At 55.1% G+C, this 25,504-nt stretch overlaps 1 protein-coding gene across 10 annotated transcripts in view; it reads right to left on the bottom strand.

Moving 5' to 3' along the window:
* CAMK2B (calcium/calmodulin dependent protein kinase II beta) overlaps positions 1–25,504 on the bottom strand; it is a 140,205-nt gene that overhangs the window by 75,862 nt on the left and 38,839 nt on the right. For all 10 annotated transcript variants that reach the window (XM_032763214.1, XM_032763285.2, XM_032763266.2 and 7 more), the window contains exon 3: positions 5,023–5,082. In XM_032763214.1, the coding sequence (XP_032619105.1) occupies positions 5,023–5,082 (60 nt within the window). The remainder of the gene's footprint in view (positions 1–5,022; positions 5,083–25,504) is intronic.

Raw genomic sequence — 25,504 nt, 5'->3', positions numbered from 1 at the left:
AGGTGGATCACCACCCTCGGTAGCAGCTCCATCCACCCAGCCCAAGAGAAGATGAGCTTTGCCATGGGCCCGAAAACTTAGCAAATCCAGGCGCTGGTGGAGTGAGGTCCTTCCCCAGCATCCAGCACCACCACTGATCCTACTTACAGTGGCACTCCAGAGACATTCCCCAGACAGATGCCCCACCAGAGACTCTGTCTGCTCCCCCCAGAAATTAAGCAGCAGCCAGTGTCCATCTCAGAGCACAGGGGTCTTCTACACTCTCTGCCCGCAACCCACTCAAGAAGCAAAGCGGCCACCATATTGCACTAGCTGCAGCTTCCTTAAGGTTCCACCACACAGCCTTGCGGAGCTCATCTCCGCAGGCAGGGCTGCAGGATGGACGGGGTGCAGGCAGCCACACTTCCAAAAGGTGGGATACAGGCTAGTGCCCCATTGCTGGCGTGGTTTGGAGAGGTGGACGCCCATCTCCTTAGGAACTGGGCTGAGAACCACAACTAACTACCACAGGAGCAGGACAAGCTCAGGAAGAGAGGCTGAGTGGGGGATTGGTGCAGCGATGGCAAAAAGGGGGCCGGAGAAAAGGAACAGAACAGATGCAGCTGGCCCCGGAGTACAGACACCCAGGGAGAGGCTCATTCCAGACAATCCACTTCCATTGGCAACTTGTCGGTTGCTTTGCAAACCACTTTTCCTGCTGTGACGAACTGGGAATGTTCTTAATGTTTTCTCTGAATACTGTGTTGGTGCCTCAGTATCCCCTATGCAGTTCTTAAGTATCTAGGTGTTGGGATAAGGGTGTGTGGTTGCTACAGAGCAAAGGGCCAGTGCACCTAAATGCCTGGCACTCTGTCTCCTAGCAACTGATGGCCTGGGCCCCTTCTCTGCAAAGGTGCCAACTGAAGGTGTTGGAGACAAAGAGATCAGGTGACCTCCTGGTCTGGGGAAGGAACTGAGCAGGGAGGAGGGGCTGGAGGGGTTTTGTGAGTCTGGAGCTGGCTGGGGACGAGGAGTGAGGGCAGACGTGGGGGTCTGGCTCACTGCCCCCTAGAATGGACCCGGCCGAGGGGTCTGGTTCACTGTATCTAAAAGCTCTGTTTTAGACCCTGTTCGTCATTGAATAAACGTCTGTTTTACTGGCTGGCTGAGAGTCACATCTGACTGCGAAGTGCGAGTGCAGGACCCTGTGGCTTCCCCAGGACCCCGCCTCGGTGGACCCGCTGTGGGAAGCGCACGGAGGGGCAGAGGATGCTGAATGCTCCAAGGAGAGACCCAGGAGGTGAAGCCATGTGAGCTTCTTGCCCTGAACAAGTCTGCTCCAAGGGAGAGGAGGCTCCCCAAAATCCTGCCTGGTTTGGTGGGGAGCAGTTCCAGAGCATTGCCCGGGGACTCCGTGACACCTGCCATTGGAACCCCAGGCCCTGGATCTGTGCAATTCAGATCCCAGTTAGATTCAGCGCCTAAAAGTCTAAAGCCCAGAATCAGACTCTCGATGAGATCCAGGAGAGACGGGACCAGGAGAAACCAGGGAAAAGAACAAATGAGAGAAGTGTCTGGTTAGAAACATAAGAAGCGCGTTCTAAAGCCAGCATATGCGTCTCAAAGCTAATGCGCTGACACATGGACTTGGCAGTAGTGAGAGCCCGTAACTGGCACTGCAGGGGCTCCCCAGAGTTGGCTGAAGGGTGTGATGGAGTAGGGACTGTCTGTGCGGGGGATGGGAGAGCCAGGGAGGACTTTAGGGGAGGGACAGGACCTAAGCCTGTAACCTGAGTTAGGCAGGGGGGAGGTGTGTCAGCACCTTTGCCCGCGAAGCTGGAAAAGGAAGGGGCCGGCTGGAGGGAGTAAGTTCAGTTTCGGTTTTGGGCTGGGTGGTTGGAATTCAGGGAATCCCAAGCTGGGGACTAAGCTTCCTGAACCCCCAGAGGGACTCGATTGAGGGGTCCTGGCTGTACTACAAGCTCTGCTGTAGCCTGCATTCCTGTTGTCCAATAAACCTTCTGTTTTACTGGCTGGCTGAGAGTCACTGTGAGTCCCTGGAAGAGGAGTGCAGGGCTGGACTCCCCCACACTCCACGACAAAGGGGAGCTCAGATACTTGGCGGGGGCAGTTCTGGCTGATCCTCCCTGCAGAGACTGGAGCTCTCCCCGAAATCAGCTTTCCTGATCAGTGACTTCAATGGGGCCACTTTCCCCAGCCCCTTCGTGACGCCATCAGACCAGAAGGGATGTGACAAAGAGCTCGGGACTGTTCCACTGCCAAACAAAAGAAATCCGACTCCTCTGGAAGGAAGGGAAGCGACTCCGGCTTGAGGGAAGATGTTTTGGCTACTTGGAGCCCTTTCTTGTATTTTCAGCTTGTCCAGCCTCAGGGCTAGTTCATGTTAGAATGTGGTTAATTTAAGCTTGGGTAGGGTGGGAATGTTTTTTGCAATAATTACAACACGGCAAAGGTTCTGCTGACGAGTAGAAAGGGTCTCCAGTGAGAAAGGCAGATGTGGGGATGTGATGAAATGGGAATGTTCGTGCTGTGTTATGTGAATGCTGAGTGGGGAGTATTGACCTGGCAAGGTTGCAGGGGAGTTGTGCTGGGACCGCCTGCCTTGGGGAAGGGAGCATACCTGAGCATGTAACCTGAGAACTCAGGAGGGGGGTTGGAGGCCAGGGAACACCTCTGCCCAGGAACCTAGACAAAGGCTGGGGGAGGAGCTGGGGGGAGGCTGAGTGAGAGGCTGGAGGGTTTTGCAGTTTTGGAGTTGGCTGGGAAATGGAGAGGGGCTCCCCAACAGGGCGTGGGCTTCCCAGTGGGGCTGTGGCCTCCCTGGGAGCCCCAGATGGACCTAACTAAAGGGGGCCCTGTTGTCTGTACCGACAAGACCTGTTTTGGACTGTGTTCCTGTCATCTAAATAAACTTCTGTTTTACTGGCTGGCTGAGAGTCACGTCTGACTGCGAAGTGGGGGTGCAGGACCCCATGGCTTCCCCAGGACCCCCCCTGTGCGGACTCACTGTGGGAAGCGCACGGAGGGGCATACGCTGAATACTCCTAGGAGAGCCCAGAAGGTGAAGCCGTGTGAGCTTCTTGCCCTGAAGACAGTCTGCTCCATGGGAGAGGAGGCTCCCCAAAGTCCTGACTGGCTTTGTGGGGAGCAGTTCCAGAGCATCACCCAGGGACTCCGTGACAGGGGATGACCTAAGTTCCTAGGCCCTCACGTGGCTATTAGTGCAAAAGAGAGTGTAAGACACCAGCAGCCCTGAATGGGTATACTGTACACTCACGGAGGCCTGGTGTTGAGGGCTTCATAAGGAGCCAGGGACCCTATTATACCGTCTCTTTGCCCTGAGGTGCTTGTCCACACTGACGTTTTCAACTGACTTGAGATAGAAAGCTAACTCTGGACGATTAACACCATGGCTGGAGCTGGGACACTGGCTGGAGCGGGCTCTGAGTTACTACAGAGAATTCTTCCCCAGGTGTCTAGCTGGTGGGTCCTGCCCCCATGCTCAGGGTCGAACTGATCGCCAGATTTGGGGTCGGGAAGGAATTTCCCCCCAGCTCAGACTGGCAGAGAGAGCCTAGGGGGAAATCACCTTTCTCTGCAGCATGGGGCATGGGTCACTTGCAGGTTTAAACTAGTGGAAGTGGTGGATTCTCTGTAACTTGAAATCCGGAGTTGAGAACATCAGTGACTCAGCTAGATGTTCGGGGTCTGTTACAGGGGTGAGCAGGTGAGGTTCTGTGGCCTGCGACGTGCAGGTGGTCAGACTGGAGGATCGCGATGGTCCCTTCTGGCCTTGAAGTCTGTGTGTGAAGGCCAGTCCAGATGCTCCCCAAACACTTGTTCCAGGACACAAACATTTGTGGTTTGCCCCTCGCTGAGCTTGTGTGTGGCTGTCACACACACACACACAGCCCACCATTCACCTTCCCACGTCTCCCAGTATCAGTTTCAGCCCATTATATAAACTGACTTTCTCCTGCACTTGTGGCCATCTTCACCTAGAGGGTGGCTGTGACGACACAGTTTCCATAGCAACTGATGTACTGGGGAGAGGGGGGACGCAGAGGAAAACTAAGAACAACAAAAAAAACAAAAAACAAGAACTGACGCAAATAAGTGGCATAACCAGAGAGCGCTGGTGCTGGGGGGTGGGGGGGGGGCGTGAAGTTTTAATTGGCCACTTGCTTGGAAGGAAAGACCTGCCCAATGCTCTGCTGATTAAAACCTCCTGTTTTAATCACCCCCTTGCCAGCAGCTGCTGAGGGCAGGCGTGGGCTTGTGGCCTTCTTCCATAGGGCTGTTAACTTTGCCATTAGCAATGCAGCGCTGCGCTGCGGCCTGGATCTGCACCCTCATGCTGCAATGGTTCCCTGGGGGGCTTGTATCACACTCCGTGCAGGGCAGAGCCTGGGCATGGAGACACTGTGCTGCAGGAGGCAGCCTGGCTGGTCAGGATCAGCCCGGCTTGCCAGCATTTATCCCCGTCAGCAGTTTCCCTGCATTTGAGCCGTTGTCTTTAAATGAGCAAGAGACCGGCATGCAACAAGCACTGGTGTGGCCTGCAAATTCTTTCTCCTCGCGCCGGATGGCTCCCGCATTTTTCCTCCGGTCTCAATGCGCTCCACCAGACCAGCTACCTGCACGCATGGGTAGCAGTTGCCTGCACCGGGGGACCGAGGACATAGCCAGAGACGCCCTTGCTGAGGTATGAAATCTGCCAGCAGCATGTGCCGCCTCCTCCACCTCTGCTGAAGCTCTAAAACCCAGGCTTCCCAAGGACATGTCTGCACTGCCGACTACTTCTACCCCATCTAGCTACAGCTGGATGAAGTTTTTGGGGTGAACCATACATTCACCGGAACATGCATTTTGGGAGGGTGCCAATACTATGAGCAAATTTGGGTCAAATTCAGGTCGTTTTGGGTCAACCAAAATCCCAAGGAGAGGCATCCTTCCTCCACCCCCTCCTCTGGCCCTCCTGGGGGAGTTGTCACCCTCCCCCGCCCCGCAGCAAGCACTCACCGATGTTGGAATGCTTCAGGAGACGGCAAATCCGGGCTTCGCGCTCCAACTTCTGATGATCTGGAGATGGAAAAGAGAACAAGCCCCGTTAATAGTATCACCTGATGCAGCAATGCCACATGTTCAGCAAGCCCTGGCGGGCTAGGGGCAAAGAAGGGCACTCATCACCTATCCCACTTATCATGGGCTGGCACTAGCATGAAGCGCCACCAAGCACCCCCACCAGAGCCAAGTCTCCTGTCCTGAGAGCGGGACTGGGCCAAAGAGCATGGGCTTTAATACAGCAGACAGATTGGGGTTGGAGGAGAGGGTATCAGAAGCCAAGCTACATCAGCAATCCAGGCTGCAGAAGCCCCCTCTTCTCCTCCTTCCAGGAGCAGACACTTGGCTCTCCAACGCACACAGGGCTGGGGACTGAAGGCCCAAGGCCACCAGGGATCTCTTGTGGGAGAGGGCTCTCAGGCACACCCAGGATTGTGGACGGGTGGATTTTAAGGCCAGAGGGCCTATCATGACCATCAAGTTTGCCCTCCTGCATCACACAAGCCAGAGAACCTCCGCCAGTGAGTCCTGCGGTATTGTGATTTCTTCTCCCCTGCCGGGGGCATCTCGCAAGCACATGGTGTTTAGAAAGACATCCGCTCTTGCTGCAAAGAGCCTGCACGGTGGAGAGTCCACCCCATCCCGCCCTTGGAGAATCGGTTGTGGTGCCTACTCGTCTCCCCACTTCAGAAGCTGTGTCTATTTCCAGTTTGAATTTTCCTAACATCAGCATACAGCCATTGGAGTGTGTCTGTTCAGCTAACATGTCCCAAACATTGGAAAGGTCCCTACAGACAGTGATCAAGTCACCTCTTCTCTTTGATTCCCTTACACCTGATCTATCAGGCCTCTGCCACTCAGCCGGGCCCCCTACAGCACCAAGACGCTGGGCCACATCACCCCAGACTCACCCATAGACAACCCCAAAATTCTCAGTCAGTTCAAGCCTTCCCGCATCTCCCCAGTATCCTGGAAAAGCCTCCCCCAACCTGATACCCAAGGGAGGTTTCCCCCAGCCTGGCCAGCAGGCCTTCACTCTGCCCCCGCAGGATCACTCTGTTGGGAGGGAGGGAGGGTGGCTTCAAGTGCAGGAAGCAAATTGCCCAATGCAACGTTGGCCTTGTTAATTGCATCCGGGCAGCTGGAAACAAGGCAGTAGCGTGATCCCTGTAAACCAGTAGCAGCTGCTCCCTGTATTAGTGCTGACACACGGCAAGGGTCATGTGGAGCTGTCTGACTAGGAGTCCAGGTGCGAAATTGTGGTGGACCCAGAGAAAATGGCACCATTTCTAAATGAAAGCTAGGTACTGTGATGTTCTTATTGCCACCTCTATGGGCTAGCATTAGGGTTTTGTCGTCATCTTGTGTGTGAACTAGCACCTTAACAGTTAATGCCCTCTGTGATGGGTTGGATCACAGAACCTCCCTTGGGATCTGCCACTCTATATGCCAAGACTTCCTGTGCTCCTGCTTTCCCTGCCAGCTCGGGACCCCAGCACCCTGTGTTGCTGAGCCAGACACACCTGTCTGCTCCAACAAAGACCCAGGGTCTGAATTACTTGCCCCAAAGTTGCAGGTTTACCTGAAAGCAGCTAACAGAAGTGTTCCTGTCTTTAGCACTCAGATGCCCAACTTCCAATGGGGTCTAAACCCAAATAAGTCCATTTTACCCTGCATAAAGCTTAAATAGGGTAAACTCATAAATTGTTCGCCCTCTAGAGAGAGATGCATGGCTGTTTGCCCACCCAGGTATTAACGCATACTCTGAATTAATTAATAAGTAAAAAGTGATTTTATTAAACACAGAAAGTAGGATTTAAGTGGTTCCAAGACGTAACAGACAGAACAAAGTCACCAAGGAAAATAAAATAAAACACGCAAATCTATGTCTAATCAAACTGCATACAGATAATCTCACCCTCAGAGATGCTTCAGTAAGTTTTTTCCTCAGACTGGACACCATCCAGGCCTGGACACAATTCTTTCCCCTGGTACAGCTCTTGTTCCAGCTCAGGTGGTAGCTAGGGGATTCTTTATGATGGCTCCTCCCTTTTGTTCTGTTCCATCCCTTTATATATCTGTTGCATAAGGTGGGAATCCTTTGTCCCTCTCTGGGTTCCCACCCACTCCTTCTCAATGGAAAAGCACCAGGTTAAAGATGGATTCCAGTTGAGGTGACATGATCACATGTCACTGCAAGACTTCATTACCCACTTGCCAGCACACAAGTATACAGGAAGACTTACAGGTAACACACATCCATCTTGTAAGTCATGTGCCCCAGCCCCCTAATTATTTTTGTTACCCCCTGCTGGACTCTCTCCAGTTTGTACACATCCCTTCTGTAGTGGGGGGCCCAAAACTGGAAACAATACTCCAGATGTGGCCTCACCAATGCCGAATAGAAGGGAATAATCATTTTCCTCGATCTGCTGGCAACTCTCCTATTAATATAGCCCAATATGCCGCTACCCTTCTTGGCAATAAGGGCACACTGCTGACTCATATCCATCTTCTCATCCACTGTAATCCCCAGGTCCTTTTCTGCAGAACTGCTGCTTAGCCAGTCAGTCCCTAGTCTGTAGCAGTACATGGGATTCTTCCATCCTAAGTGCAAGACTCTGCACTTGTCCTTGTTGAACCTCATCAGATTTCTTTTGGCCCAGTCCTCTAATTTGTCTAGGTCCCTCTGTATCCTATTCCTACCCTCCAATGTATCTACCTCTCCCCCCAGTTTAGTCTCATCTGCGAACTTGCTGAGGGTGCAATCCAGCCCATCATCCAGATCATTAATGAAGATGTTGAACAAAACTGGCCCCAGGACTGACTCCTGGGGCACTCCACTTGATACCGGCAATGAGAGGGAAAATCAGTTCCACAGAGCTTAGAAAGCCTGACTCAACCAACGTCCATTGTAATGCAGGGCCATCCACCTAGGAACAAAGAATGCAGGTCATGCTTGCTGGATCGGGGGCTGTGTCCTAGAAAGCTGCGTCTAGGTCTTGGGGGTCAGGGTAGACAAACAACTAAACATGAGCTCCCAGGGCAGTGCTGTTGCTAAGAGCTTCATGCTTTCGTTAACTGTAGAAACAGGGGACTAACGCGTAGGAGTTGAACTACCACCGTGCATCGCATCAGTAAGACTATTGCTGGAACGCGGTCTCCAGCTCCAGGCTCCACTCTTCCAAATGGATTCTGAGAACTGGAAAGGGTCCAGTGCAGAAACACAAGAACAAAGCGTGGGCTGGAAAAGCTGCCTCGGGGTGAGGGACCAACAAGGGGTTGGGAAAGGGGCTTGCAAAGGGAAACATCAGGATCCCCTGACCCATGGTATCCATGGAAACTCAGACGGATGGAGGTTTGTGCAGCATGTGGCTGACAAACAAAGACAGAGAGGGAAGCGTGCTGGGGGAATCTCGTCCCCCATGTGATGTGGGGACGCAGGGCTCCCTGAACCACTTGAGTTCAATGCAGAATCAATGCAATACGGGCCGCAGTGTTTATCTCAGCAGACAGTGTCCCTGAAGGTGCACCAGGCTGTGTCTGGGCAAGCAGGGTTAGAAATCCACGGGGCGGCCTCCCATGTGCAGGATGGGACAGTGTAATGAGTATGCTCAAGGGCTGGAAAAGCTCTCCTCTGAAGACAGGTTGGAAAGCTAGAGGAGGCGAATAAGAGGAGCCAGAATAGAAGCATATAAAGTAATGGCTGGTCTAGAGAAGGGAGATCGGGGCATCTGTTCTCCCTGTCTCAGAATGCAAGGACAAAGGGACAGTCAACGACATTAATAGGTGGCAAACTCAAAACTGTTGCAAGGAAATGCTTTTTTGCATAATGCATAGTGGACTGTGGAACTCTCTCCCACAAGATATCACTGGGGCAAAGATTCAAAGAGGGATAGGGTAACAATATCTAGAGCTAGAATCATTACTGGTAACAAAAAGGCTTTAGAAAGGATATTAACACTCATGCTTTAGGGCTTAACCTAGTCTCTAACTATTAGGGGTCAGGAGGAAACCTAATGTGGGAGTAGGGGGGCAGAGAGAGATTACCCCACATCTGCAATTGTGAGTTTTTGCATCTTCCTTTGCAGCATCTGGTACTGCCACACTCAGAGACAGGACACTGGGCTAGATGCACTTTCGGTCTGCTCCAGTTTGGGGGTTGGGGAGATCAGAGGCCTACACCTGGATGGTCCAGAAGGTGGTGAAAGACCCTCATAATTCCCCTGTGCTGCACAGGGGAGAGTGGGCTCCTTCCAGACTAATGGAGCCACCGACATGACGGGGCCACCTGCTGCACACCCTCCCTTGGGGCAGAGGCTGGTGGGAATGAGATCCGTCTCAGCAGGTGCCCCGTTACCCGACGCAGGGCTGGGTTCTTTCAGGGAAGGAGCTGTGGCTTGGGCCAGGACCTTGGAGCAGCCTGGGGCCAGGGCTCAAAGCCCTGGGGGTGGAGAGGAGCCAGCCACCCAGCCAGGGCACCAGCTGACAGGGCACTGGGTAGAGGCATCTCCTGCCATGCCTCCGCCAGGCTGCAGTTAGAGGGTGCCCTGCTGCTCTCTGCCCCCAGGGGAGAGGGAGACAGCCCACCCCTAGAGCACAGGAACTCATGCTAGAGCAGAGGAAGGGACATGGACCCACGCTGGAGAGCTGCAGAGCACAGGGAGGGCCTCCCACAGCCCAGGTGGTGCTGGATGGAGCCACTACAGAGCACATTTATCACCCCCTATTGTGCACTGGGCACAAGCCAAATTGTGCCGGACGGCATAGCGCAGAGCAGGGCCGAGTCAGACCTGAGGGGGGAGCCCACCAGGGAACTCCCAGGCCCTGGCGGAAACAGTGCCAGCAACACGGGGCTTGGGAACCGGCCCGCTGCACTGCCTTTCCCAGACAATGCACACCCGAGGGCCTGACCACCGCTTCTCCTGACACCTTTTGCAAGAAGTGGGGTGTGAAGCACAGTGCTCCGTCCCCATCTCATGGAAGTCAATTCTGCCTCCTTAAATGTCCCCGTTGCTTTAGCTGGAGATGAGACTTTGCACAGCCTCCGCTCACTGGCAGCGTGGTGTTAACCAGTTGTTGCGCTCCACTCCAGAGGTGGCTGCATCTCATGGCTCTCATTGCTACGGCAATGCAGGATCAGCAGGAGGGCTTGCTTCAGACGGCAGCCCCTTCCCAGGGCTGGCACTGAGGAGCATCAGGAGGGGGGTGGATAGGGGCGGAGTCCAGGATAGCAGGGATAAAGGGGGCACCAGTGGAGCTGTGGGGCAGGACCAAGGCATGGTCCCTCTCCAGTGGTGAGCTGGAGCCGGTTCCCACCAGTTCGCAAAAACCAGTTGTTAAATTTAGAAGCCATTTTAGAACCGGTTGTCCTGCGAGGGACAACTGGTTGGAAAAGGGCTTTTAAATTTAACAAAAACCCCAGCAGCTGTCTGCCCTTCCCCCCCGCCCCAGCTCACCTCAGTCCGCCTCTGCCTCCTCCCCTCCCCGGCTTCCTGCGGATCAGCTGTTCGTGGGGGAAGCCTGGGAGAGCTGAGAAGGAAGCTGCGGCAGGGGGGCGAGGAGGACTCCAGGTGCCCCATGGCTCCAGCCTGGCCCCCGACCCCATCCCTGGGCGGCGTGGCTCCGGCCTGGCTGTGGCCAGCTGGGCGCCCCGGCTCCGGTCCCAATGCCGGCCCAGCCCGGCCCCCATCCCCAGGCCCCCATCCCCAGGCAGCGCGGTAAGGGAGCAGGGAGCATGGAGAGGGTGTTAGATAGAGGGGAGGGGAGTTGGGGGGGGGTGGATTAGTGTCGAGGCAGTCAGAGGGCAGGGAACAGGTGGATCGAATGGGGGAAACGGTCCAGGGGGGGCAGTTAGGAGGAAGCAAGGGTTGGATGGGTCGGCAGGAGGGGACAGGGAAGGGGGGTGGATGGGGCGGGGGGCGGCTGTCAAGGAACGTGGGGGGTTGGGTGTTGCAGGAATCCGGGGGGGCATAACCCCCTCATGGGGTGAGGAGGAGGGAACCCGTTGTTAATATTTTGGCAGCTCAGCACTGTCCCTCTCTATTGCTGACCCACAGCACTGTTGATAGTCTGAGCCCCATAGAGATTTGCCAATTACATACCATGGCACATATGGCAAAGACAAGAGGTTTTTTTCACCTCTGCCAGGGCTGCCCCCTGACCTCCTGCTCACTGCCCAGCAAGCAACAGCCCACTCCCTCAGGGCCCCCCGCCCCCCATCATGCAGCGCAGCTGCAGCTGCATGCACCCAAGGCACTTCCCCTCTGTCTCTGGGGTTGGCTGGAAAACCTAGTGCCGGGATTGCATGGTCAGACAGATCCCGCTGCTATCACTCTCCTCCTCCTGCACCAGCTGCTCTGCCACCCCAGCAGCAGCCACGAGGGCAGATAGCAGCTGTGCCACGTCCCCCTCTAGGAGAGCGAAGAGGGGTGGGTGGGAGAGATCAGAGAGACGGAGTAGGAGAAAGCAGCTCAGCACTTGGGCACCTGCACTGATACACTCAGACCCAGCAGCCTCCCTCCTTCACGCACTGTCATGCCTCTACGCAGGGCCAGCACTACCATTTAGGCAACCGAGGCAATGGCCTAGGGCGCCAGAATTTTTGAGGGGCACTATTTTGCCAGGGGGTGTGGTGGTGGCCCACGGGTCCGGTGGACCTACCGCAGTCATTCCGGCGGACGGTCCGCTGCTGGAAAGGCTCCAGTGGAGCTGCCGCAGTCATTTCGGCGGACGGTAGGGTGGTCTAAAGCCTCCCTGCGGCAGGTCCACAGAGCCTTTAGACCAGCAGACCACCCGCCGGCATCACTGCGACAGCTCCACTGAAGCCTTTTCAGCAGCGGACCGTCCGCCGGCATCACTGCGGTAGGTCCACTGGAGCCGCGGGGGGCGGCAAAATGGCCGTCCGCCTAGGGTGTCAGAAACCCTGGCACCACTCCTGCTTCCACGTCTTTCAGCCATGGCCCACTCCCCTTGCCTAGCTGCACCACACCGAGCAGGGGGTCTGGAGGAGGTATGGCTCTCTCTGTCTCTGGAAGCCCCTTGGGTAAAGACACCGGGTCCCCATTGTGAACCCTGCTGGCTCCAAGAAGAGAAGGAGCAGGACCCTCACCATCTTCAGGTCACTCCTGGTGGCCTGGCCACTTGTGATGCCCTAAAGCAGTGGTTCTCAAACATTTTTTCTCATGGACTACTTGAAAATTGCTGAGGGTCTCGGTGGACCACTTAATGATCTTTCCAAATGTTGTTTGTACCGTTAGCTAACTATTGTAAAGCGCTTTGGAGAAAACCACTATATTAAAAAAAACTCAATAATTAACATTTTTTTTGTGCTACAAATAAAAGCACATAACTCATATTTTAATATCAATAGTCTTACTGTTCTAATGTGATGGACGTGCTCTCTCTTACCCACCACAGCAACCCCCGAGCGGAGGCTGGGAAGGAGGCAGGTCTCTCCCCGGCAGCTGCAGCCCTGGAACTGGGGAATCGCCTCTTTCTCTGGCTGCTGCAGCCCTGCACGTCCCAAATTCCCCCTACTGCCTCTTCTCACCCCACTGCCCCCCCCCCAATTCCCTATCACCCCCAAGGCCACTACCTCACCTTACATGTGCATCTTCTCGAGGGTCCAGGCACCTAATTAGTGGAGCCACGCCTGTGTGACTCCACTAATTAGGTGAGTGGTCCTTCATTCTCTTGTGTGCAGCTGCCCAGGCACGTACCTTAGAGGGAACTATCCACAGACCACCTGAATGGAGCTTGCGGACCATTGGTGGCCTGTGGACCACAGTTTGAGAACCTCTGCCCTAAAGGTCACAGAAGGCTGCAAACATCATGGGCTGGCTCATGCAGTGGATGGGTTTATAAACACTCCTATCACACTTCCAAGGAGCCCAAAGCACTTCGCCCGGCTGAGATGGAATCACCTCTGGAGTGGAACACAGCAGCTCGCAGCAACGCTGCACAGAGGGGACGCAGCAGAATTAAAAATCCGACTTTAGAGCACTGCAAGGGTCCTGCAGTTGGTGCTTCTGGCCTTCTTCCGTGGCCCCAGGGAGGGCTTCTGGCTTCTGCTGTGGCAGCATGGCTGACAGGGCACCAGGCCCAGAGTGCTCACCAGTTCATGTTCTAATGTGTCACGCTGGGCAGTCCTCGCCCCTCCACTGCCTGGCAGGGGCATGGTGTGTACCCAGGAAGGCTCTGCCATCCAACCAGGCGCGTGTCTGTCAGAGAGGCCATGGAATCACTGCAGAAGCCTTCCTGCCAATGCAGAGCCCGAGCTGCTGCCTGCCTTCCCTGCCCCAGCTGCTGCGGCTTGTCATCAGCAACACTTGCAGGGAAATTGGATCTCTGCTGCTTGGGGATCCCCCACCTGCCCCCCTCCACCAGTTACTCAGGGGGAGAGCGCTCCCTGAGGCAAGAAGAGACACCTGCCCATGTGCACCACCCTGAACAACGGCCCCTTTCTAGCCTTGGGGACACGGAGGGGATCCCCTGATTGGCACGTGCTCTAAGGCAGCTGCAGGCAGGATTACGGGAGACCCACAGGGACAGGAAATCTCTAACAGCTCCAAAGCAACCCAGCTTCAATGCCAAATACGCTTGAGTGGTTGTGGTAGAGCTCTCCCTGTATCCTGCCCATCATCCAGCCCCCAAGCCCTGCCCAGCAGCGGCTCCAGGCACCAGCGCTCCAAGCACATGCCTTGGGCGGCAAGCCGTGGAGGGCATCCTGCTGGTCCCTGCAAGGGCAGCAGTGAGACAGCCTTTGATGGCTTGCCTGCAGGAGGTCTGCCGGTCCCACGGATTTGGCAGCAATTCGGCAGTGGGTACATTGAAGCCATGGGATCAGCGGATCTCCCAAAGGCAGCCTGCCTGCCGTGCTTGGGGTGGCAAAAAAGCTAGAGCTGCCCCTGCCCTGCCCTCGCCCCCCCAGTGCATGTCCCTCACCCCCCTCAGCCCCAGCTGTAATGACCCTCCCCCCCAGTGCATGTCTCTCACCCCCTCAGCCCCAGCTGTAATGACCCTCCTCCCCAGTGCATGTCTCTCACCCCCCCAGCCCCAGCTGTAATGGCCCTGCCCCCCCCAGAACATGTCCCTCACCCCCTCAGGCCCAGCTGTAAGGGCCCCACAGGAAGGAAAGCTGCTGTGTGCAGAAATAAATGGAACTGACAGAATTTTGCTCTCTTCATTCAGAGAAATAAAGTGAAATTCTTAACTCTTAGGGTAATCCACTATTAGAACAATATATCCAGGTCGTGGGAGATTCTCCATCCCTGGCCATTTATAACTCACATCCGGCTCTTTTTCTAACAGATCTGTGCTAGGAATTATTGTGGGCCGTTCTCTGGCCTGTGCTCTATCCAGGGGGTCAGATTAGATTGCAACGGTCCAATCCAGCATCTCCTGACATTGGTATTGATTGTTGGCATTGCAGGATCAGAAATCCACCCCTCTCCTTAGGCCTCACAGCTCGAACCACAACTCCAAAAGGCCGTCTACACACTGTTTTTTAGGGTGTTAACGCGGGCCCCATTAGCCCATGTTTACCAACCTGGGCTAGGAGTCTCGCTCTCCTGGGCGCGTGGACAAACCTTACCATACTGCTTTACTGGGGAGTATATAAGTGTGACAGACAAACAGTCTGTCCATCCAGGGGGATGCAGGGACTGACTTATGAGATATCATTCAAGGAGTTCTATATACAGAACCTGCAGAACCCGTCCCATAGAATGGAACATTGTCTATAGGGTTTCAGACCATTTTATAGGATTCAATAGAAAATTACATCCCTGAATACAAATGCCCTATGGAAAGGGCCTTGCTCACTGTCACCTTGGGCAACTTTTACTAGCAGCTTCCTTAGGTTTCATCTGCTGGGCAGTTCCATCAGGGGACATTACATGCGGAGGGTGTTAGCAGAAATGGGGCAGATGGGCAGCACCAAAGTGCATAATGTGGAACAATGGGGTGACATTAGAAACAGCTGAACAGCTGGGACAGTCCTGCTTGGGGTTGTGGGATTGAGTCCTAGAGGGAAAAGCTGGAGAATGTGACCTCAGCTGGACAAAACAGAACATGAGCTGTAGGGCAGATTCTTGCCCTGACTCCGGGGAAAGCCACAGTTATCTCCCCACTGTATTTCTGTGATCACGGGAGCGCTCTCCGCCTGCCCCCTGCAGCTAGTGACGTCGGATCGAAGTACGTGGGTCACATCTGGAGCCATCTGAGCGATGACCGGCACATTCAGGCTGCCTTGAGCAGGGCAACTGTGCACTTCTGCTCATCCAAACACCCAGCCACTTGCTGGGCCCTTTAACATCCAAACCCATTTTAAAGGCGTTTAAAAACTTGGTACAAGGAACATAAGCTAAACCCTGCTGGGGCAGAGGAGGGAGCTGCATTTCTATAGTTTAAAGAGAGGAGGCGCGGGGGACAGAGTCTCTGTCTGTAAATACCTCCAAGGCAGCAATGGAAATGAAAGGAGGGAATTACGCCAACTCAGTTGATGGCAGAAGGAGCAGCAATGGCCCGGAGCAGGAAAAGGAAGAGCTTAAACCAAATATTAGCAGCCAGAGCAACTGGAGCGCCGTGACTGCACATCTCCCTGGACAGGAGAGACGTCTGACTTGTGTAGCTCCTATCTGGACCAGCCTAGCCCCTTTCTGATTCCTCCAGTCCCATCGGCAGGCGTGGTCACGGCCCGTGGCAAGCCCAGCATTAGTTCCAGCCCATTTCAACACCAATCCCGGCTGACAGCTGGCTCCAAGCCAGAGGCAGGAAGTTGTAGGGTTCCACAGCAAACATCCAAGGCACAGTAGGAGCTTAACCAGCCCCAGTCTAGGATGGGATCGCATCAGAATGATCCCTGGCTCTTACCTAGCACTTTTCATCCATAGATCTCAAGGCACTTGTGTGACAAGGTGGGACTGTTCTTAATGTTTCCTCTGATTACCGTGTGGGTGCCTCAGTTTCCCCTATGCATTTCTTAAGTCTCCAGTGTGCATAAATGGCTGACACTCTGTATCCTGGCAACAAATGGCAGGGGCCCTTCCCCCTGCAAGGGAATAGCTAAAGGTGAACAAAGAGATCAGGTGACCTCGTGGCCTGGGAAAGAGACAGAGGCTAGAAAGGAGGGGCTGGAGGAGTTTTTCAGTTTGGGGCTAACTGGGGATGAGGAGTGAGTGCAAACATGGGTGTCTGGCTTGCTGGCCCCCCAGGATGGACCTGACTGAGGGGTCCTGTTCTCTGTACCTAGAAGCTCTGGTTTAGACCATATTCCTGTCATCTAATAAACCTCTGTTTTACTGGCTGGCTAAGAGTCACATCTGACTGCGAAGTGGGGGTGCAGGACCCTCTGGCTTCCCCAGGACCCTGCCTGGGCAGACTCGCTGTGGGAAGCGCACGGAGGGGCAGAGGATGCTGAATGCTCCAAGGTCAGACCCAGGAAGGTGAAGCCGTGTGAGCTGCTTGCCCTGAAGACAGTGTGATCTCAGGGAGGAGACGTCACCAGAATCCTGACTGGCTTCATAGGGAACAGATCCAGAGCATCGCCCCGGGGACTCCGTGACAGCTTGGCAAAGGCAATCCAATGGGAAAACTGAGGCACACAGCCGTGACATCACTTGCCCAAAGTCACCCACGCAGCAGGCCAATGGCGGGAACAGGATCCAGGTCTCCCAAGTCCCAGCCCAGAGCTTTAGCTACTAGGTTGCACTGCCCCCAGGAAGAACCCTCCAAGTCTACACTGCTCATTTAAAAGTAGAACAAATGCATCAGTGGTGCAATAAAGGGAGGGCTGTGGAGATCCCTGCAGGGGAGAGCTCTAGCATCCCACTTTCCAGGGGCAGAAGTGCCATCAAAACCTTTCGAGCAGCTAGCAGAATTCTGGAGCAGAGGCTTGGAGACTGATTCTCATGCCATCGTCACTGATACAGGCAAAGTGGGTCAACCCAGAAGAGGAAAGTTTTACAAGCTACCTGGCAGGGGAGGAATCAGGGTCCTATAACTTTCTAGGGCAATTTCTGCACAGCCGGGGTTTTGTCCCCATTACATTCCACAGGGCTTTTCCCTTGGCGTTTCCAGCACCCAATGATACGGGACCAGAGAGCATTTTGCTCACTGACTACAGGGCACCTTCGCCAGGCTGGAAAATGAGGCGTGTCTGGATTTGGGAAGTGAGGTTAAACCCAGCCAGGCCATTAAGAAGGAAAAAACTCCTCTTTTCCGAGGGTGGCCCTAGGACAGGGGTGGGCAAACTACGGCCCATGGGCCACATCCGGCCCGCGGGACCCTTCTGCCCAGCCCCTGAGGTCCTGGCCTGGGAAGGCTCACCTCCAGCTGCTCCCCCTCCCCCACAGCCTCAGCACGCCATGCCGCCAACACAATGCTCTTGGCTCTGCACTTGCACTGCCTGGCCACCAAGCCTGTCCTGGTGCTCTGGGTGGCGCAGCTGTAGTGCCGCCGGCCACCGGCACTCCAGGCAGTGCAGCAAGAAGGCGGGGAGTGGGGGGAGGGGGTTGGATAGAGGGCAGGAGAGTTCAGGGTGAAGAGGTGTGGGTAGGGGTCAGGGCAGTCAGAGGGCAGGGAACAGGGGGTTGAATGCGCGCAGGGGTCCCGGGGGCAGTCAGGAACAGAGGGTCTGGAAGCGGTCAGGGGACAGGAGGTGGTGGATGGGGCAGGAGTCCTGAGGGGGCTGTCAGGGGACAGGGAACAGTGGGGGCTGGATGGCGTAGGAGTCCCAGGGAGACCATCACGGGGTAAGAAGCAGGGGGAGGGGGCGGATTGAGGGGTGGGTGGGCCACGCCTGGCTGTTTGAGGACGCACAGCTGCCCCTAAGCAGCCCTCCATACAATTTTGGAAACCCGATGTGGCTCTCAGGCCAAAATGTTTGCCTGCCCCTGGGACAGGGGGTGGGGGCTAATAGGAGCCTATATAAGAAAAAGACCCCAAAATCGGGACTGTCCCTATAAAATTGGGACATCTGGTCACCCTAGCCTTGGCCTACCCCTGGGCTGCCCTCTCCAACTCCCAGTACCTATTTGCCTTCTGCTAGGCCACAGCCTGGGGCTTTCCAGGCTGGAGCTCCCCAACTCCTCAGCCTTTCCCCAGCCCTGCTCCACTCAGGTACCCTGTCTCTAGCTCCCTGCAGCCAGGCCCATCTCCCTCTACAAACAGAGAGAGACATTGAGCTCCTAGCTCACAGCCTTTTTATACAGGACAGCTGGGCCCAGGACCGGCGCTAGGGTTTCTCGCGCCCTAGGCGCACGGCCATTTCGCTGTCCCCCGCACTGATCCCGCGGCTCCGGTGGAGCTGCCGCAGTCATGCCTGCGGAGGGTCCGTTGATCCGCGGCTCCGGTGGAGCTGCCATCGTCATTTGTGCGGAGGGTCCGTTGGTCCGCGACTCTGGTGGAGCTGCCGCAGGCATGCCTGCGGGAGATCGACCGAAGCAGCGCGAGCAGCCGACTGTCTACCGGCATCACTGCGGCAGCTCCACCGGAGCTGCAGACCAAAGGACCCTCCGCTGGCATGCCTGTGGCAGGTCAACCGGAGCCGCCTCCCGCCCCCCCCCGGCAAAATGCCGCCCCCCAAATAATCTTGGCGCCCTAGGCGATTGCCTAGGCTGCCTAAATGATAGCGCCGGCCCTGGCTGGGCCACACCCCAATCAGCCTAGCAGCTTTTTCCCCTGCCAGAGCCCTTTCCCAGGGCTGTCTTTAAACCCCACAGGGCAGGAGTGGGTGACCACCCCGCTACACAGCCTCACAGAGTACCAGAGACCCCCCCCACCTCCACAAGGTCTCAAAGCAGGGATAGGCAACCTATGGCACACGTGCCAAAGGCAGCACACGAGCTGATTTTCAGTGGCACTCACACTGCCTGGGTCCTGGCCACCAGTCCGAGGGGCTCTGCATTTTAATTTAAAATATTTAAGAACCGTCATTTAAAATTAAAACCCTTATTTACTTTACATACAACAATAGTTTAGTTCTATATTATAGACTTATAGAAAGAGACCTTCTAAAAACATTAAAATGTATTACTGGCACGCGCAACCTTAAATTAGAGTGATTAAATGAAGACTCGGCACAGCACTTCTGAAAGTTTGACGACCCCGTCTCAGAGCCTGGGTTCCAGCCCAGATGTTTACACAATTTTTCGTCCCACTACCCGAGCCCAAGTCTACTGACCTGAGCTTTGGGACTCCGTGCCATGGGTTCTAGCTCCTGGACAGAGCCAGAGAGGAGGGGAGAATGTGGGAGCTGACGGCTGAGCCCAAGAGCCCAGCCTTAGAACCTAGCCCAACCACTGCAGCCACGGAGCCTGGTGAGAGGCCTCCAGCCTATCCTATGGCCTCCATTCACGTTCACGCTGGGTTTATTTTATTTCACATTGGCAACATGACATCTGGGCTCCCAGCACAGGTCAGAAACAAATGACACCATTAAAATCAGCCTAGCTGCATGCCCCACACACCCAGTGAGGAGTAATCATGCCACATCATTAGAGAGCGTATCGTAACGCACACGCACACGGGGGATGAACCTTCACTCTGGCCTTTCCTAACTTTTGAGCTGATTTTGCAACCTTATAGATTCCTAGATTCCAAGGCCAGGAAGGACCATTGTGATCATCTAGTCTGGCCCCCTGTGTAACACCGGCCAGAGACCTTCCTAGAGCAGAGCTTTTAGAAAAACATCCAGCCTTGGTTTAAAAATGGTCAGTGATGGAGAAACCACGATGGCCCTTGGTAAATTGTTCCAATGGTTAATTACTCCTCCAGTTAAGTATTTACACCTTATTTCCAGCCTGAATTTGTCTAACTCCAACTTCCAGTGATTGGGTTGTGTTAGACCTTCCTCTGCTAACCTGAAGAGCCCATGATTAAATATTTGTTCCCTGTATAGGTACATAAAGACTGATCAAGTCATCCCTTAACCTTCTCTTTGTTAAGCTAAATCGATCACTACAAGGCAGGTTTTCCAGTCCTTTAATCATTCCCATGACTCTTCTCTGACCCCTCTCCAATTTATCAACATCCTCCTTGCCCTGTGGGCACCAGAACTGGGCACACGATTCCAGCGGCGGTCGCACCAGTGTTCTTTTAAAGAGGTAGTTTGTGCGCACACAGGTAATTTCCTAGGTTTTTAAAAAAGTAAGCTGAAACCCCCCCCACCAGACATTTCATTGTGTGGCATCATATTGACGCTCACATGATTCATCAGCAGGGTTGGCACCTGGAGATCTACCCCACAACCTCTGTTGCTTGACCTAACTGCATAACTGATAGCAATAGTAGGTTGTCATCCTCTATGTAGATAACACAAGAGAGGGAATGAGACGTGCATCCTAATATCCCGTATGCCAGGGTGAGCCCTCTCTGCCAAATTTTAAGTCCCTGCTCCAAAGCAAGAGGGCGCTAGAGATTCTGTACTAAACAGCTTTACGATTATTTTTAAAACACGGGCAAAAAAAAAATCTCATTCTCAGAAACTGTAGTACCGTTTTTGCTAAACTTTCCCCAACAATTCAGCTTGAAGCAGACTCCCAGCACGGACAATTTCAGCCCGAACGGTTCCAGTTTGCCAATGTTATAAGCAACTGAAAACAGGGTCTTGGAGTGGGAAGTGTCAGGCAGCCCCAACTGGAGCTGCCACTATCAGTGCCATCTGTAATTAGGGTCTAGTAAGCTGAGCATGGGTCTGGGAGCCAGGACTCCTGGGTTCTGTTCCTAGCCCTGCCACTGAATTGATGTGGCCTTGTCTACATCACTCCACCTCTCTGTTTACCCATGCAGGCTGGGTGTGTTTTCCAGTCAGACTACCTCTGCACAATATAATGCCTGGGCTATAATGATGCCCCGACCCAGTGCTGCCATGCACGTGGGGGGACAGTGAATGTGCCAGGGGCTAGGTCAAGAACTGCTAATACCATCAGTGGAGCCAATCAGCCCCTGCTATGGATTAACTGTTTACACCAAATCAATTAAAGCACTGTTAAATGGTAGAGCGCTGGACAGGGGGCCCAGGGGAGTGAACGGGGCACATCCTGCTAGCGGGAGACTACGGTCCATAGTACAGGGATGGCCAACCTGTCGTTTTGGATCCACATGCAGCTCTTCAGAAGTTAACATGAGGCTCCTTGTCTAGGCACTGACTCCGTGGCTGGAGCTACAGGCCACAACTTTCCAATGTGCCGGGGAGTGCTCACTGCTCAACTCCTGGCTCTGCCATGGGCCTTGCACCCACTCCACACCTTCCCATGCCCTCCCCTGATCCTGCCATGCCCTCGCTCCTCCCCCTCCCACCCAGAGCCTCCTGCACACCACGAAACAACTGATCGGGAGGCGTGTGGGGGGGAGGCACTGATCAGCAGGGCTGCCTGTGGGCAGGAGGAGCTGGGAGCAGGGTGTGGGAGGCTGCTGGGGGGCTGCTGACATATTACTGTGGCTCTTTGGCAATGTACACTCAGGGGCAGCTCTAGGCATTTTGCCGCTCCAAGCAGGGCAGGCAGGCCTGCGGGAGGTCTCCCAAAGCCGCAGGACCAGCGGACCCTCCACAGGCAAGCCGCTGAAGGCAGCCTGCCTGCCACCCTCGCGGCGCCGGCAGAGCGCCCCCCGCGGCTTGCCGCCCCAAGCACGCGCTTGGCGTGCTGGGGCCTGGAGCCACCCCTGTGTACACTGGTAAATTCTGGCTCCTTCTCAGGCTCAGGTCGGCCACGCCTGCCTGAGTACATACAAAGAAGGACAGTCCCCCTCTCCCCTCCCCAGTAGGAGAGCACCCCTAGAATCCTGCTGGGGCCCTGAGATCAGCACAGACCAGAGGGGAGAGCGCCCCTAGGGAGTTACCAACATGACAACAAGAAACTTTTCCTGGGCCAGGATAAAAGCCAAGGTAGCTTTGACCAGCTGTGAGCCAGCTGTGCTGTTCCAGGGCTGCTGCTGGTTGTGAGGTATACGTCCAGCTGCTCTCCCTAGGCGGCACCGGGCACATCACGCCTGCACCAATGACATTTTGAGGTGGGTGATTCTCCTTTCCGTTTGCTTTTGGGGAGCCCCGGCAGTTGCCCTGTAGCACTGGGGAGAAGCACAGGCAACCTGGACAGCCCAGACACACCCCCTGGACAGCGCAGCTCCAGCAGTCCATGCTCCCCGCTGCACACGGACACCCACCCAGTCGGCTGTCGCAGGGAAGCGGGGTGTCCGTAAGCCTCTCAGGCTGGGCCCATGAACATCTGGGAGCTGGCAGCTCTGCACCAGAGGGAGGGGCTGCAGGGCTTGCACAGAGCTGAGGGATTCTGAACAGACCTTTCGCTCTCAGGACTGTCCTCCCTGCTCCACCAGCCACGGCAGAACAAATCCAGGCAGCACAGAGCCTGGAGGGGGCCGACCCAGGAGCCCTGCACCCATCTCACCAGGCAGAGTGACTCTGACCCCCAGTGGCTCATGCATGAAGGGGCCAGCCAGGAGCTGGCCTGGCAGGCACAGCCCACAGCCTCATGCCTGCTAAAGTCAGACCAGACCCGAGCAATCCTCCCAGGGCTCACGGGCTGTCAATCCGAGGAGCAGGAGCTGGGCTGGCGCTGTGTGACTGAGCATGCTCTGTTCTACCTGCAATGCAGTGGCTCAGTTGTCCTCTATTAACCCAGCTGTATGCTAATCCCATCATGCCATCCAGGACCCTTATTAGCACAGCAGCAGAGCCAAAGCGGGGAGCGTTCGCCTGGACTGGGGGGCGGAGGGGGAAGTGACAGGAAAGCAACTATTTCTAACTCCGCCAGAATGCAAATCCCAGCACAATTCCCTGCCACCGGTGTTTCGGCAGGCCCAGGCGTTGGTCGAGGGGCTAACAGAGACCCACAAGCAGATCTGATATGTAGGAGAGATACTGGGGGAGCATAATGCAGCGGGGCGCTCCATTCTGGGTGGAGGGGCAGAGGTAAGAGGGGCTCCACACACGTCTCACGCATGCACAGGGAGAGCAGAGGCTGCTGTTAGCCCAGACCCAGAGGAGGTGGATGAACAGAAATCCCTGGAGAGAGAATCGCCAGGCTGTGCTCTAGGGCTGCTGTGTAGTTGAAAGGGGGCAGAGCAAGGGGTTGGGGCTAGGGACGAGAAGAGACGGGGGAGCCAGTCTCCACCGCCCACTTTAATTAGCTTTAATGGGCTCCTGCGAAATCGCTCGAGAGCAAGTTCCTCCCGCACACACACATCCCCCTCCTGCTTGCACCTGCCACATCTGCCCCTCCTCCCCCTGCCAGGGTCTGCACGCACCTGCCCTCCCACACAGCTGGCATGCACGCACCATCCCCAAACGACACTGCCCCAACACCCTGCACAGCACCTGCACTCTGCACAGGCGCACAGGGCAGGAGGCAAATGCTGCCGAGATGTTTCACTGTGCACACAAGGGCATCAAAGGGAATGGCAGAGGCGCCCTGCAGAAGCTGAGCAGTCGCAGGGCTCAAGGTTAACTCCTCTAAGTAAGTTTAGGTTGGATATTAGGAAACACTATTTCACTAGGAGGGTGGTGAAGCACTGGAACGGGTTCCGTAGGGAGGTGGTGGAATCTCCTTCCTTAGAGGTTTTTAAGGCCAGGTTTAACAAAGCCCTTGGCTGGGATGATTTAGTTGGTGTTGGTCCTGCTTTGAGCAGGGAGTTGGACTAGATGACCTCCTGAGGTCCCTTCCAACTCTGACATTCTATGATTTACGGCTACCCATGGCACCTTCTGTTGGAGCGAGGTGAGTCCCAGGCCTGGAGGGTTCCTTATTGTCCCTCATAGCACGGGGCAGGGTATGGGGGCAACGCGCTCTGTGGGTCAGAGGAGGGTGAGGGGGCAGCAGGAGGGAGGCCGCAGTGCTCTCTTCCTGGACAGGGGCAGCAGTGGGTAACACACCTGTCGCTACACTGCAGTCACAGGGGTGGCTGCCACACGCCTAGATGGACCTGAACTAATTTTGGTCTAGCTAGCCCAGGTATCAGCAGCAGTGAAGCTGCAGCAGCATGGGCTGTGCCACCCGAGGTGCCAGGTGAGCTATGTACCTGCGCGGCTGGACCACGCTGAAGCCAGCCTTGCATGGTTTGCTGCTCTGATACCCACGCTAGCCAGCCGAACGCTCGCCGCACTCATATGTCCAATGCAGCGGAGACGTACGCTTGTGCCCCAGGGATTAAAACTTCAGCCACCGTTGTTCCTGGAGTGGGCGGAAATGAGGCAAATCGGTCGGCTGAACCCAGCCAAAACCCTCAGGCAGGGACAGCACCTACCCTGGCCCTGCCGTGTTCCCTCCCAAGACAATCCGGAGCCTGGCAAACGTTTCTAACCCCACATGCTGGATTTCGTGGCTTGCGCCAGGGGAGCTGATTCCCACCAACTCTCAGCTAGATACAGCGACACTAGCCCATTCACAATGAGACCTACAGTCTTTGTTCCCATTCCAACTGTGCCGCGCTACTGGCATTGGTTGTTTCTGGAGAGCCTGCACACACTCTGGTCACGAGATCTGCTCGGGAGAGGGATTATCGGATATTGGCGTTTCCGGGCATAATATTCTGCTATGACGGAGGAGGTCTCTGCTGACTCCCCCAGAGCCACTGACATAGACAGTCGTTGGGTCTCCAATCAGATCTTTCTTTTGTCCCTCCCAAGCTGGTTATGATACTGCCAGCACAATTACACACAGCGTAAGTGCCCGTTTGGCTGATTACCTGGAGAGACAAGCTCTGAAAGAGGAGTTAAGCCAAAGACGCCAGCTGCCTGGGTCTTCAGCAGAACTCAGCAATGCCCCAAGTTTTGGTTTGGCCTCGTCCCGGGTGATAATCGGTGACCTAGCCCATTACGGGACATGTGCCTCAGGTGGCCAAGGTAAAGATATTCCATGGCAAATGCGCACCCTGTTCACTCCAATATGTTTCAAATACTAGAAGGCTCCAGATTTTTCTCTTTGAGTGAGTCTTTACTTAGGTTATGACTACACACTGCTGTAAGGCCTCTCCTGTAGCCACTCTATGCCGGTGGGAGAGAGCTCTCCTGCCAACAGAATTAAACCACCCCTAACGAGCTGGCACTGCGCTGTGTTCACTACCACTTACGCTGGTGAAATTTATGTCGCTCAGGGGGGTGTTTATTTCACACACACACACACACACACACACACCCCCCAAGCGACAAAAGTTTTGCCAACATAAGTGGCAGTGTAGACATGTCTTAAGAGATAGTGCATTCTTAACTTGAGTTACCGCACAACAGTGGTAATCCCTAGTGAAGACACGGCAATGGGTAGTTTTCACACAAGTTAAAGACAGTGGAACAGTCTAGGGCAGGAGCACCCTAAAAGTGTGGAGGGGGGCATAGGCACCCAAACCATGACTCCACCCCCATGCTGCCCCCCAAACACCTGCCATCACGCCACCCCTTCTCCCCGAGCCCCCACCCCCTGTGCCA

The sequence above is a fragment of the Chelonoidis abingdonii genome, chromosome 2 (assembly GCF_003597395.2).
Source record: "Chelonoidis abingdonii isolate Lonesome George chromosome 2, CheloAbing_2.0, whole genome shotgun sequence".
In the NCBI taxonomy this organism is placed as follows: domain Eukaryota; kingdom Metazoa; phylum Chordata; order Testudines; family Testudinidae; genus Chelonoidis; species Chelonoidis abingdonii.
This window is presented reverse-complemented; position numbering and strand designations above follow the sequence as displayed.